Source organism: Procambarus clarkii, chromosome 46 (genome assembly GCF_040958095.1).
Source record: "Procambarus clarkii isolate CNS0578487 chromosome 46, FALCON_Pclarkii_2.0, whole genome shotgun sequence".
NCBI classification, from domain to species: Eukaryota; Metazoa; Arthropoda; class Malacostraca; order Decapoda; family Cambaridae; genus Procambarus; species Procambarus clarkii.
In genome coordinates, this window is record NC_091195.1 from 29,449,625 (window position 1) to 29,462,263 (window position 12,639).

The 12,639-nt window shown below is 43.1% G+C and overlaps 1 protein-coding gene across 5 annotated transcripts in view; it reads right to left on the minus strand.

Moving 5' to 3' along the window:
* Positions 1-12,639, minus strand: part of LOC123770550 (uncharacterized) — a 216,036-nt gene that overhangs the window by 15,536 nt on the left and 187,861 nt on the right. For 2 of the 5 annotated variants that reach the window (XM_069301882.1, XM_045762562.2), the window contains exon 4: positions 5,338-5,544. In XM_069301882.1, the coding sequence (XP_069157983.1) occupies positions 5,338-5,544 (207 nt within the window). Of the gene's footprint in view, positions 1-3,352; positions 3,488-5,337; positions 5,545-8,477; positions 8,801-12,639 lie in introns of those variants that run through there. The other 3 variants (XR_011222200.1, XM_069301883.1, XM_069301885.1) reach the window with 3 other exon arrangements.

Consider the following 12,639-nt stretch of genomic DNA (forward strand, 5'->3'; position numbering starts at 1 on the left):
GTCGCAACATGGTTTTATAAATGGCCGTTCATGTTTAACAAATTTGTTATCTTTTTATTCTAGCATTGTTGAGGCAGTTGATAGTGGTAAGGATTGCGATGTTGTATACCTTGACTTTAGCAAAGCTTTTGATACAGTGCCACATGAAAGACTGATTAAAAAGATAGAGTCTCATGGTATTGGGGGTGCTATATTAAGCTGGATTAGGGCATGGCTATACCAAAGGAAACAGAGAGTTAGTATAAATGGAATCAAGTCAGAGTGGGAAAATGTTGTAAGTGGAGTGCCTCAAGGCTCTGTCCTGGGACCTCTGTTGTTTATAATATATATAAATGATTTAGATTCAGGTTTGAGTAGCAACATTTGCAAATTTGCCGATGATACGAAAATCGGTAGGGAAATTAATTCGGAGGAGGACTCACTATCACTTCAAGTTGATCTAGATAGGGTTTTGAAATGGTCAAAGGATTGGCAGATGCAGTTTAATGCTGATAAATGTAAAGTTCTGAGGTTAGGTAATGATGATAGAGTTACAAGATACGAGCTAGATGGTGTTGTGATTGCGAAGTCGGATTGCGAAAGGGATCTGGGAGTTATGATTAGTAAGAATTTAAAACAAAAGGATCAATGCATAAATGTTCGTAATAAGGCAAATCGGACACTTGGATTTATTAATCGCAGCGTTAGTAACAAGACACCTGGTGTGGTTCTCAAGCTATATCTTGCTCTAGTTAGGCCCCATTTAGATTATGCAGTTCAGTTTTGGTCGCCATATTATAGAATGGATATAAATTCACTCGAACGTGTCCAGCGTAGGATGACTAAGTTAATTCCGCAAATTAGAAATCTTTCATATGAAGAAAGATTAACAAAGCTTAAGTTGCATTCACTGGAAAGGCGAAGAGTTAGGGGTGACATGATAGAGGTTTACAAGTGGGTGAATGGACATAACAAAGGGGATATTAATAGGCTATTAAAAGTATCAACACAAGACAGAACACGAAACAATGGGTATAAATTGGATAAGTTTAGATTTAGGAAAGACATGGGTAAATACTGGTTCAGTAACAGGGTTGTTGATTTGTGGAACCAATTGCCGCGTAACATTGTGGAGGTGGGGTCCCTCGATTGTTTCAAGCATGGGTTGGACATGTATATGAGTGGGATTGGGTGGTTATAAATAGGAGCTGCCTCGTATGGGCCAACAGGCCTTTTGCAGTTGCCTTTGTTCTTATGTTCTTATATCTACACTTGAAACTGTGTATGGAGTCAGCCTCCACCACATCACTTCCTAATGCATTCCAGTTGTCAACCACTCTGACACTAAAAAAGTTCTTTCTAATATCTCTGTGGCTCATTTGGGCACTCAGTTTCGACCTGTGTCCCCTAGTGCGTGTGCCCCTTGTGTTAAATAGCCTGTCTTTATCAACCCTGTCGATTCCCTTGAGAATCTTGAATGTGGTGATCATGTTCCCCCCTAACTCTTCTGTCTTCCAACGAAGTGAGGTTCAATTCCCGTAGCCTCTCCTCGTAGCTCATACCTCTTAGCTCGGGTACTAGTCTGGTGGCAAACCTTTGAACCTTTTCCAGTTTAGTCTTATGCTTGACTAGATATGGACTCCATGCTGGAGCCGCATACTCCAGGATTGGTCTGACATATGTGGTATATAATGTTCTGAAAGATTCCTTACACAAGTTTCTAAAGGTCGTTCTTATGTTAGCCAACCTGGCATATGCTGCTGATGTTATCCTCTTGATATGAGCTTCAGGGGACAGATCTGGCGTGATATCAACCCCCAGGTCTTTCTCTCTCTCTGACTCTTGAAGTATTTCATCTCCCAAGTGATACCTTGTATCTGGTCTCCTGCTTCCTACCCCTATCTTCATTACATTACATTTGCTTGGGTTAAACTCTAACATCCATTTGTTCGACCATTCCTGCAGCTTGTCCAGGTCTTCTTGAAGCCTCAAGCTGTCCTCCTCTGTTTTAATCCTTCTCATAATTTTGGCGTCGTCAGCAAACATTGAGAGGAATGAGTCTATACCCTCTGGGAGATCATTTACGTATATCAGAAACAGGATAGGTCCAAGCACAGAGCCCTGTGGGACTCCACTGGTGACTTCACGCCATTCTGAGGTCTCACCCCTCACTATAACTCTCTGCTTCCTATTGCTTAGGTACTTCCCTATCCACTGGAGCGCCCTACCAGTTACTCCAGTATGTATGTATGTATGTATGTATGTATGTATGTATGTATGTATGTATGTATGTATGTATGTATGTATGTATGTATGTATGTATATTTATATGTATGAATAAAATGTATGTGTTTGAATATAATAGGGTAATTTACAAATATTTTAGACTTGCTTGATTAATAAGTTTACCTTACTGATTGATATGCATTAATATGCATTAGCAGTACAAAATTTTAAGGTGTACTGATGTACTTAGGTGAATGATCTGTGGGGTTACTGAAATCTTGTTCTTAATACATTTTAGGGACTAATATGGTAGTAATTACATCTTATTAATGTGGCTATGATGGCATAACAGGCTATTTTCTATGTATGTATGGGTTGTGGAGTATGTGTAGGTATGTTTGTATGTATTTGTGACTGTTGGTTTAGAAACTAATGAGCAGATTTGTGGAGCATGATTAGGATTTTTGAGGTTTGGGAATGATTAACCTATGAATATTGTGGCTAGGATCCAGCAGAGTTACTAGATAGATGAAGTGCGGTGCGACATTTCGGCAGTCATTTGATGGATGTGAGGACAGTTTACTACCCTATGAACACAGACACTAATCCGCTGAGCTGGCAGATGTACGGTAACTACTTGTGGATTATAGTACGATATCTAGCTACAGCGTTTCATAATTGCTGTTGTGTATAAAACTAGAATGTAAGCTATTTATTGTAAACTTATATTGGAAGTGGGGTACCTTGATTATTTCAAGCGTATATTGGACATATATATGAATGGGTGGATATATATATATAGGAGCTGCCTCGTATGGGATAACAATTTTTGGGAAAAATTTGAAAACACCACTGAGCCTACGACGAAGTGTCGCAAAATCCACATAATAGGACAATTTAATAGTGTAGTTAGTTTGTGTAGTTGTTTGGATTTAACAAATGCTTAAGGCAAAATAGTATTGAGAACTATGCCTCTTCAACACAAGCAGAGCTAACTGCCATTGTTATGGCGTTATTTTTCCTTTAACGAAGCACTAACGGTACATTGATCTGCACTGATTCTAAAGCAACGCTACAAAGCCTTACTAATAATCAGGCAGAAAATCTTGCAATAGTCGCTGAGATCAAGAGAGCTGTGAGAGTACTAACCGATCAAGGGAGAATCGTCAAATTTCTGTGGATCCCCGCCCATGTTGGAATATGTGGAAATTAAGGAGCAGATGTGCTGGCTGCTGAAGGCGCTGAAGGAGACCACATTGAATACTTCATACCCAAGACTCCTCTACAAATTAGAGGTATCATTAGGCAATATCACCGTGACAAGGTTATTGAGGAAAGGAGGATAGAAGAACAAATCAGTGAATCTGCATGCTGGTACAAAGTGGTTGCAGTTGGTAATCCCAATAAATATGGACGAAGAGGAGGTGGCCACAGGAGAGAATCAGTAATAGCAAGAATTCGTCTTGGGTACAAATATCCATGGAGATTCGGAATGGAAACAAAAGTTGAGCAGAGGAGTTACAGAATCTGCAGTCAGAGTGATGGACACCGCCTTGACCACTACCTGAGAGTGTGGACATCTAAGAGTCATTAGAAATATGTGTAGAATAATAAACCCCACATTGTTTGAGTTAAGAAAATACAATTTGCCAAATATAGATACTGTTCTTAAAAGATTTCCCCATTTTGCACCCGCATGATAACGTAAAATTTTTAGGGGTGACGAATGTTTATCTTCTTGTTTGATAAGCTGTTCACTTGATAAAGTTAAGCAAGTCCCAGCTGTGTCTGGGTATAAGTGACAGGATGAACAACCCAGCGGGTTTACTTCCTATTGGGGAGTGTTGTACATGCTGCTATGGCGGTGTGTCCACTCACAGGATGAGTGGCGCTGCCCAATAAACTCGCCATTCGGGGCATCATTTAAAAGCAAAATTAGGTAGGGAGTATGTGGGCAGGAAGGGTGGAGACTGAGTTAGGGAGTATGTGGGCAGGAAGGGTGGAGACTGAGTTAGGGAGTATGTGGGCAGGATGCGTGGAGACTGAGTTAGGGAGTATGTGGGCAGGATGCATGGAGACTGAGTTAGGGAGTATGTGGGCAGGATGCATGGAGACTGAGTTAGGGAGTATGTGGGCAGGATGCATGGAGACTGAGTTAGGGAGTATGTGGGCAGGATGCATGGAGACTGAGTTAGGGAGTATGTGGGCAGGATGCATGGAGACTGAGTTAGGGAGTATGTGGGTAGGATGCGTGGAGACTGAGTTAGGGAGTATGTGGGCAGGATGCATGGAGACTGAGTTAGGGAGTATGTGGGCAGGATGCATGGAGACTGAGTTAGGGAGTATGTGGGCAGGATGCGTGGAGACTGAGTTAGGGAGTATGTGGGCAGGATGCGTGGAGACTGAGTTAGGGAGTATGTGGGCAGGATGCATGGAGACTGAGTTAGGGAGTATGTGGGTAGGATGCGTGGAGACTGAGTTAGGGAGTATGTGGGCAGGATGCGTGGAGACTGAGTTAGGGAGTATGTGGGCAGGATGCGTGGAGATTGAGTTAGGGAGTATGTGGGCAGGATGCGTGGAGATTGAGTTAGGGAGTATGTGGGCAGGATGCGTGGAGATTGAGTTAGGGAGTATGTGGGCAGGATGCGTGGAGACTGGGTTAGCGAGTATGTGGGCAGGATGGTGGAGACTGGGTTAGGGAGTATGTGAGCAGGATGGTGGAGACTGGGTTAGCGAGTATGTGGTTAAACGTAACGATGTTTAACCAACTCACGGTGACCAATATTATTGTCAAGTATTTCAAAATGTGAATTTTGCAAATATTATCGCATAGAATTTGAATGAATATTATTTATGATATCTTCTGTAAATATCGATGTGACAAATCGCTTACATTATTTGGCTATATCTTTTTTTATCACAAATTTCATCACCACGAATACGATAAGCCTAATGTGGATAAGCAATGCTATATGACTGTATGTAACATTGGAAGAACCATAAATTATCAAATAAATGCAGGCAATTAGATATTATATGTCTAATTAGTTCCTTGAATGAACTCTAAAAGTTTACATAATTAAACATCCCCGTATCAGTTTGATACGTTGGTACTGATGAAACTATACGTACTTGTTACGTCAGTGTGGCAGAAGCTCAGAGAAGGGTACCGCAGCCTCTTGGAGGGAGGACACAGTTGCCGAGCCAGATGGCAGCACTGGTCGAGGGCGAGGGTATCGGTGAGGCTGCAGACAATTGTCAGTTCGAGTCCACTTCCTCTATATGGTAGACTGGGCAGGGTGGCCGGGTCTTTGCTGCTTGTGGCTTCCAGGATAATACCTGAAGAAATACACTAAGATTAATCCACAGACTTTACTCGAAGTAATAGAAACAGGTTTAGGTCTTTATCCAATACCTGTTGGGGTACCCGGCCGTCCTGGTCTCTCTCTCTCCCTCTCTCTCTCTCCCCCTCTCTCTCTCTCTCTCTCTCTCTCTCTCTCTCTCTCTCTCTCTCTCTCTCTCTCTCTCTCTCTCTCTCTCTCTCTCTCTCTCTCTCTCTCTCTCTCTCTCTCTCTCTCCCTCCCTCTCTCTCTCTCTCTCTCTCTCTCTCTCTCTCTCTCTCTCTCTCTCTCTCTCTCTCTCTCTCTCTCTCTCTCTCTCTCTCTCTCTCTCTCTCTCTCTCTAAATAGGTGCTGCCTTCGTATGGGCAAATAGGCCTTCTGCAGATACCGTCATTCTTACGTTCATATGATGAACGCAGTATACAATTGGTTTATTCCTACTACTGAAGACTCTTTCTTCGATGGTTCCCGTGTAAAAATTAGCAAATAACATTCCTAGAGGGGAGCCCATTTCTACTTCGTCTATCTGTAGATACATGTTATCTTGCGGACTGGTAATATATATCAATGTTACCAGATAGATGGATGGAGTTGCAATGGGCTCCCCCCTAGGAGTGTTATTTGCTAATTTTTACATTGGAACCATTGAAGAAAGAGTCAGGTGTAAGGAGCGTGTCATTTTCAGCAGTGTTTCCTTTGTTGGCATCTTCACATTCTGGTCTTGTTCTTACTCTCATTGTGGGCAGAGTGAATAGTTCCTTAATTTTGGTATATATGGTGGGTTGTTTTATTTTTATGTGGATTGCTTCAAGAATTTGCAACCTTCTTAAATCCTGGGTTTTGTCTGTAATACAAGTGTTTTTATTCAACATTTTTCTTGTTAGGGTGATGTCATGGGCTTGTCTCAAATGATTTTAAGAGACACCTGATTGAAGATGACAGGTCAAACGCCTCGTCAGCTTGGTCGACGTCATACCTATGTACTTTGATTGAAGGTTACATCCTTCGTGTGGGCAGGTGTACATATATACCACGTCTGACTGCTGTAAAGGGTTCTCCGTCGGTTTCGGGCTGTGTTTAATGAAGAGGTCGGTCGTCTTCTTTGTTTTATAGAATATGATCAGGTCTATGTTTTGATACCAGAGACTTTTGAGACAATGGACCTTCTACAGTTTCCGTTGTTCTTATGTTCATTAAACAAAGTAACTTCCTCTCCTGAAGAGATTACAACTATTATGTATAACCCCCAGGCACCCGGGCGTGGGTAAAGTAGGTCAACACTGAGCACCCCAACATCACACACACAACGCCCCAACATCACATACACAACGCCCCAATATCACATACACAACGCCCCAATATCACATACACAACGCCCCCAACATCACATACACAACGCCCCAATATCACATACACAACGCCCCAATATCACATACACAACGCCCCAATATCACATACACAACGCCCCCAACATCACATACACAACGCCCCAATATCACATACACAACGCTCCAACATCACACACACAACGCCCCAATATCACATACACAACGCCCCAATATCACATACACAACGCCCCCAACATCACATACACAACGCCCCAATATCACATACACAACGCCCCCAACATCACATACACAACGCCCCAATATCACATACACAACGCCCCCAACATCACATACACAACGCCCCAATATCACATACACAACGCCCCCAATATCACATACACAACGCCCCAATATCACATACACAACGCCCCCAACATCACATACACAACGCCCCAATATCACATACACAACGCCCCCAACATCACACACACAACGCCCCAATATCACATACACAACGCCCCCAACATCACACACACAACGCCCCAATATCACACACACAACGCCCCAATATCACATACACAACGCCCCCAACATCACACACACAACACCCCAAAATCACACACAGAACGCCCCCAACATCACACCACAATGTCCCAACATCACACACACACAACGCCCCAACATCACGAATTTTCTCAATATTTCTTATGTTTCTTTTCACTGTCGATGGTAATTGAAAAATCAATTCTCCAAAATTCATTTTTATTTATAGTCTGACGCGACACTTGAACGCGTTTCGTAATAACTTATTACATTTTCAAAGACTTTAGTTTACACACACAATTGTGTCAATTGTATCTTCTGATTTTTGTCTGTACAGACAAAAATCAGAAGATGTATATATATATATATATATATATATATATATATATATATATATATATATATATATATATATATATATATATATATATATATATATATATATATATATGTCGTACCTAGTAGCCAGAACGCACTTCTCAGCCTACTATGCAAGGCCCGATTTGCCTAATAAGCCAAGTTTTCCTGAATTAATATATTTTCTCTAATTTTTTTCTTATGAAATGATAAAGCTACCCATTTCATTATGTATGAGGTCATTTTTTTTTTATTGGAGTTAAAATTGACGTGGATATATGACCGAACCTAACCAACCCTACCTAACCTAACATAACCTATCTTTATAGGTTAGGTTAAGTTAGGTAGCCGAAAAAGTTAGGCTAGGTTAGGTTAGGTAGGTTAGGTAGTCGAAAAAACATTAATTCATGAAAACTTGGCTTATTATGCAAATCGGGCCTTGCATAGTAGGCTGAGAAGTGCGTTCTGGCTACTAGGTACGACATACATATATATATATATATATATATATATATATATATATATATATATATATATATATATATATATATATATATATATATATATATATATATATATATATATATATATATATATATATATATATATATATATATATATATATATATATATATATATATATATATATATATATATATGTATTTTGTCCTCACAAGTGAGGACAAAATTTTGCCCAGGGATGAAACCACAGCCCAAGCACTGAGAGAAAAACACCCCGTCAGGGCCGTAGGTGGACCTCCCCCACAGGTCAGGCTCGCCCCTAATCAGGAACCTCTCGTCCTCCGGGAGTCAGAGGTTTATAAAGCTATCGTTTCATTTCCCCCGGGCTCCTCAGGAGGCTACACAGGGGTAAGACCTCAACATGTGAAGGAAATGGTGAACCCTGTTCTTGGCCCAGCTGCAGAAGCGCTCCTGACAGAAATCACAACGTTTGTCAACAACTGCCTCGCCGGGTTAATCCCTGATGAAATCAAACCATTCTTCTTTGGTGCATCCCTATGTGCCCTGAAAAAGAAGGGGGGAGGGATCAGACCCATTGCCGTTGGTAATACCCTTCGCCGCCTAGTTGCAAGGGCTGCTGTCAGAAGTATCCGAACGGAAGCAGCCACCATGCTGCAACCCAACCAGCTGGGGTTTGGAGTCCCCCAAGGCTGTGAAGCAGCGGCTCATGCTGCACGAGCCTACATTAGCTCTCTTACTGAAGACCAGGCAGTAGTAAAATTAGATTTTAAAAACGCTTTCAACTCGGTCAAAAGGGAAGCAATCCTCACTGCAGTCCAGGAACATTGCCCAAGCATTCTCCCGTTTGTGTCAGCAGGCTACAGCAAAGACTCAACCCTCCTGTTTGGCAAACATGAAGTCACCTCAGCAGAGGGAATTCAACAGGGTGACCCACTTGCACCGTTCCTCTTTTGCATAGCGGTTCGAGAAATTACAACCAGACTGTCCAGCGAGCTCAACGTCTGGTTCCTGGATGATGGCACTCTGGCAGGCACACAAGATTCCCTGCTAGAAGACTTACAGCTGGTGAAGACACGGGGGGAGTCCATGGGTCTCGTTCTTAGCCCCTCCAAGTGCGAAATTATTGCATCTAGTGAAGTAATCATTAGAGCAGTGAAATCAGTTCTACCAGAAGCCTCAGTCGTTAAACCTACCGACAGCACACTACTCGGAGCACCTCTGGGCCACAATGCCATTGCTGCAGTCCTTGACGAAAAGTTTAGAGACCTAAAGAGGATGGAAGAGAGAATTGGGGACTTGGACTCCCACGATGCCCTCTACCTTCTCACAAAGTGCCTTACTTTGCCCAGGCTAACATACTTCTTAAGGTGTGCACCAACTTTTGGCAACCCACTTCTAAATCAATATGATGAGCTCCTCAGGTCAATATTCAGGAAGGCGCTCAACCTAGATTTAGATGCCAGTCAGTGGGACCAAGCAACACTACCAGTGAGATTTGGAGGGATAGGCATACGAAAGGCAACTGAGGTAGCACTTCCAGCATTCTTATCCTCATGTACAGCAGCCAACGAATTGGTAGGGCAGATCCTACCAGAGCGTATGAGAGAGACAGCGGGAACTCATGATCAAACGTTCATCGAAGCAGCCAGACAATGGGACACCATTGCACACCCTCAACCCCGACCACAAGTCCCAAAAGACCACAAGCAGGCCCACTGGGATAGCCCCATAATGGAAAAGACTGTCACAGCAATGATTGACAACGCTGATGCTGAAAACAAAGCCCGCCTCCTAGCGGTAACAGCACCCCACGCCGGGGATTTTTTATTTGCTGTGCCCAATGCAGCCCTGGGAACTCGCCTCAGTCATGACGCTCTCCGCATTGGAGTTGCCCTTCGCCTTGCCGCCCCCATCCTCACCGAACATAGGTGCATCTGCGGAACTGCGATGGCAGACCAATATGGTCGTCATGGTCTGGTATGTCGTAAATCACAGGGTAAAATTGCAAGACATGAAGAAGTCAACGACATCATCAAGAGGAGCCTCGCCACAGCCCGCTGCCCGGCACAAAGAGAACCACACTTATCCAGACCTAACGACCCTCAGAAGCGCCCTGATGGGGTCACCTTGCTACCTTGGAAGGATGGTAAGCAAGTGGTATGGGACTACACGTGCGCTGCCACACTGGCCAGTACCTACCTCCACTACAGCACACGTGAAAGCGGTGGTGCTGCTTCTTTCAGGGAATCGCAGAAAATTATTAAATACAGAGGTCTAGCACACTGCTACAGCTTTGTTCCGATCGGCTCGGAGACCCTCGGTTCGTGGGGAAAATGTGCATTGAAGTTCCTGAAGGAATTGGGGGACAAATTGATCAGCGCTACAAAAGACCAGAGAGCAAAAAGTTTCTTGTTCCAGCGCCTCAGTGTTGCGATTCAGAGGGGAAATGCCTGTTGCGTCTTGGGCACTAGTCCAACTTCAGAGGAATTCGAAGAAGTGTTTGACTTGCAACAATGATCGAACCCGTCTGTGACATTCATCAATGTTTCCCATTGTTGTGTTTTTCAAGAGATCCATAACCTTTAAGCACCTTTTTGCATTATTATTTTTGTATCAACCCATGTATATCTTGTAACCATCAAATGCATAATAAAGCACAAAAAATATTTAAGGAAGGGGGTGGTAGGAGAAAAGCACACAGAAACTGTATTGGAGGGGATCTAAACATTCCCTCTAATGCGTTATGCGTGGTTTCCTCCGAGGCTATGGGTCCCCCTTCTTCCAGCTAGGGGTGGTACTCCCTCCCTATTTATATATATATATATATATATATATATATATATATATATATATATATATATATATATATATATATATATATATATATATATATATATATATATATATATATATATGTCGTACCTAATAGCCAGAACGCACTTCTCAGCCTACTATGCAAGGCCCGATTTGCCTAATAAGCAAAGTTTTCATGAATTAATATATTTTCTCTAATTTTTTTGTTATGAAATGATAAAGCTACACATTTCATTATGTATGAGGTAATTTTTTTTATTGGAGTTAAAATTAACGTAGATATATGACCGAACCTAACCAACCCTACCTAACCTAACCTAACCTATCTTTATAGGTTAGGTGAGGTTAGGTGGCCGAAAAAGTTAGGTTAGGTTAGGTTAGGTAGGTTAGGTAGTCGAAAAACAATTAATTCATGAAAACTAGGCTTATTAGGCAAATCGGGCCGTGCATATTAGGCTGAGAAGTGCGTTCTGGCTACTAGGTACGACACATATATATATATATATATATATATATATATATATATATATATATATATATATATATATATATATATATATATATATATATATATATATATATAAATAATAATAATAAATAATTCCCCATCTCACCCAGCACACACCTTCCTTGTGTCACCCAACACACACCTTCCTTGTCTCATCCAGCACACACCTTCCTTGTCTCACCCAGCGCACACCTTCCTTGTCTCACCCAGCACACACCTTCCTTGTCTCACCCAACACACACCTTTCTTGTCTCACCCAGCACACACCTTCCTCTTCTCACCCAGCACACACCTTCCCCATCTCACCCAGCACACACCTTCCTTGTCTCACCCAGCACACACCTTTCTTGTCTCACCCAGCACACACCTTCCTCGTCTCACCCAGCACACTCCTTCCCCATCTCACACCTTCCCCATCTCACCCAGCACACACCTTCCTCGTCTTACCCAGCACACACCTTCCCCATCTCACCCAGCACACACCTTCCCCATCTCACCCAGCACACACCTTCCCCATCTCACCCAGCACACACCTTCCCCATCTCACCCAGCACACACCTTCCCCATCTCACCCAGCACACACCTTCCTCTTCTCACCCAGCACACACCTTCCCCATCTCACCCAGCACACACCTTCCTTGTCTCACCCAGCACACACCTTTCTTGTCTCACCCAGCACACTCCTTCCCCATCTCACACCTTCCCCATCTCACCCAGCACACACCTTCCCCATCTTTCCCAGCACACACCTTCCCCATCTCACCCAGCACACTCCTTCCCCACCTCACCCAGCACACTCCTTCCCCATCTCACCCAGCACACACCTTCCATGTCTCACCCAGCACACACCTTCCTTGTCTCACCCAGCACACACCTTCCTTGTCTAACCCAGCACACACCTTCCCCATCTCACCCAACACACACCTTCCTCGTCTCACCCAGCACACACCTTCCTTGTCTCACCCAGCACACACCTTCCCCATCTCACCCAGCACACTCCTTCCCCATCTCACCCAGCACACACCCTCCATGTCTCACCCAGCACACACCTTCCATGTCT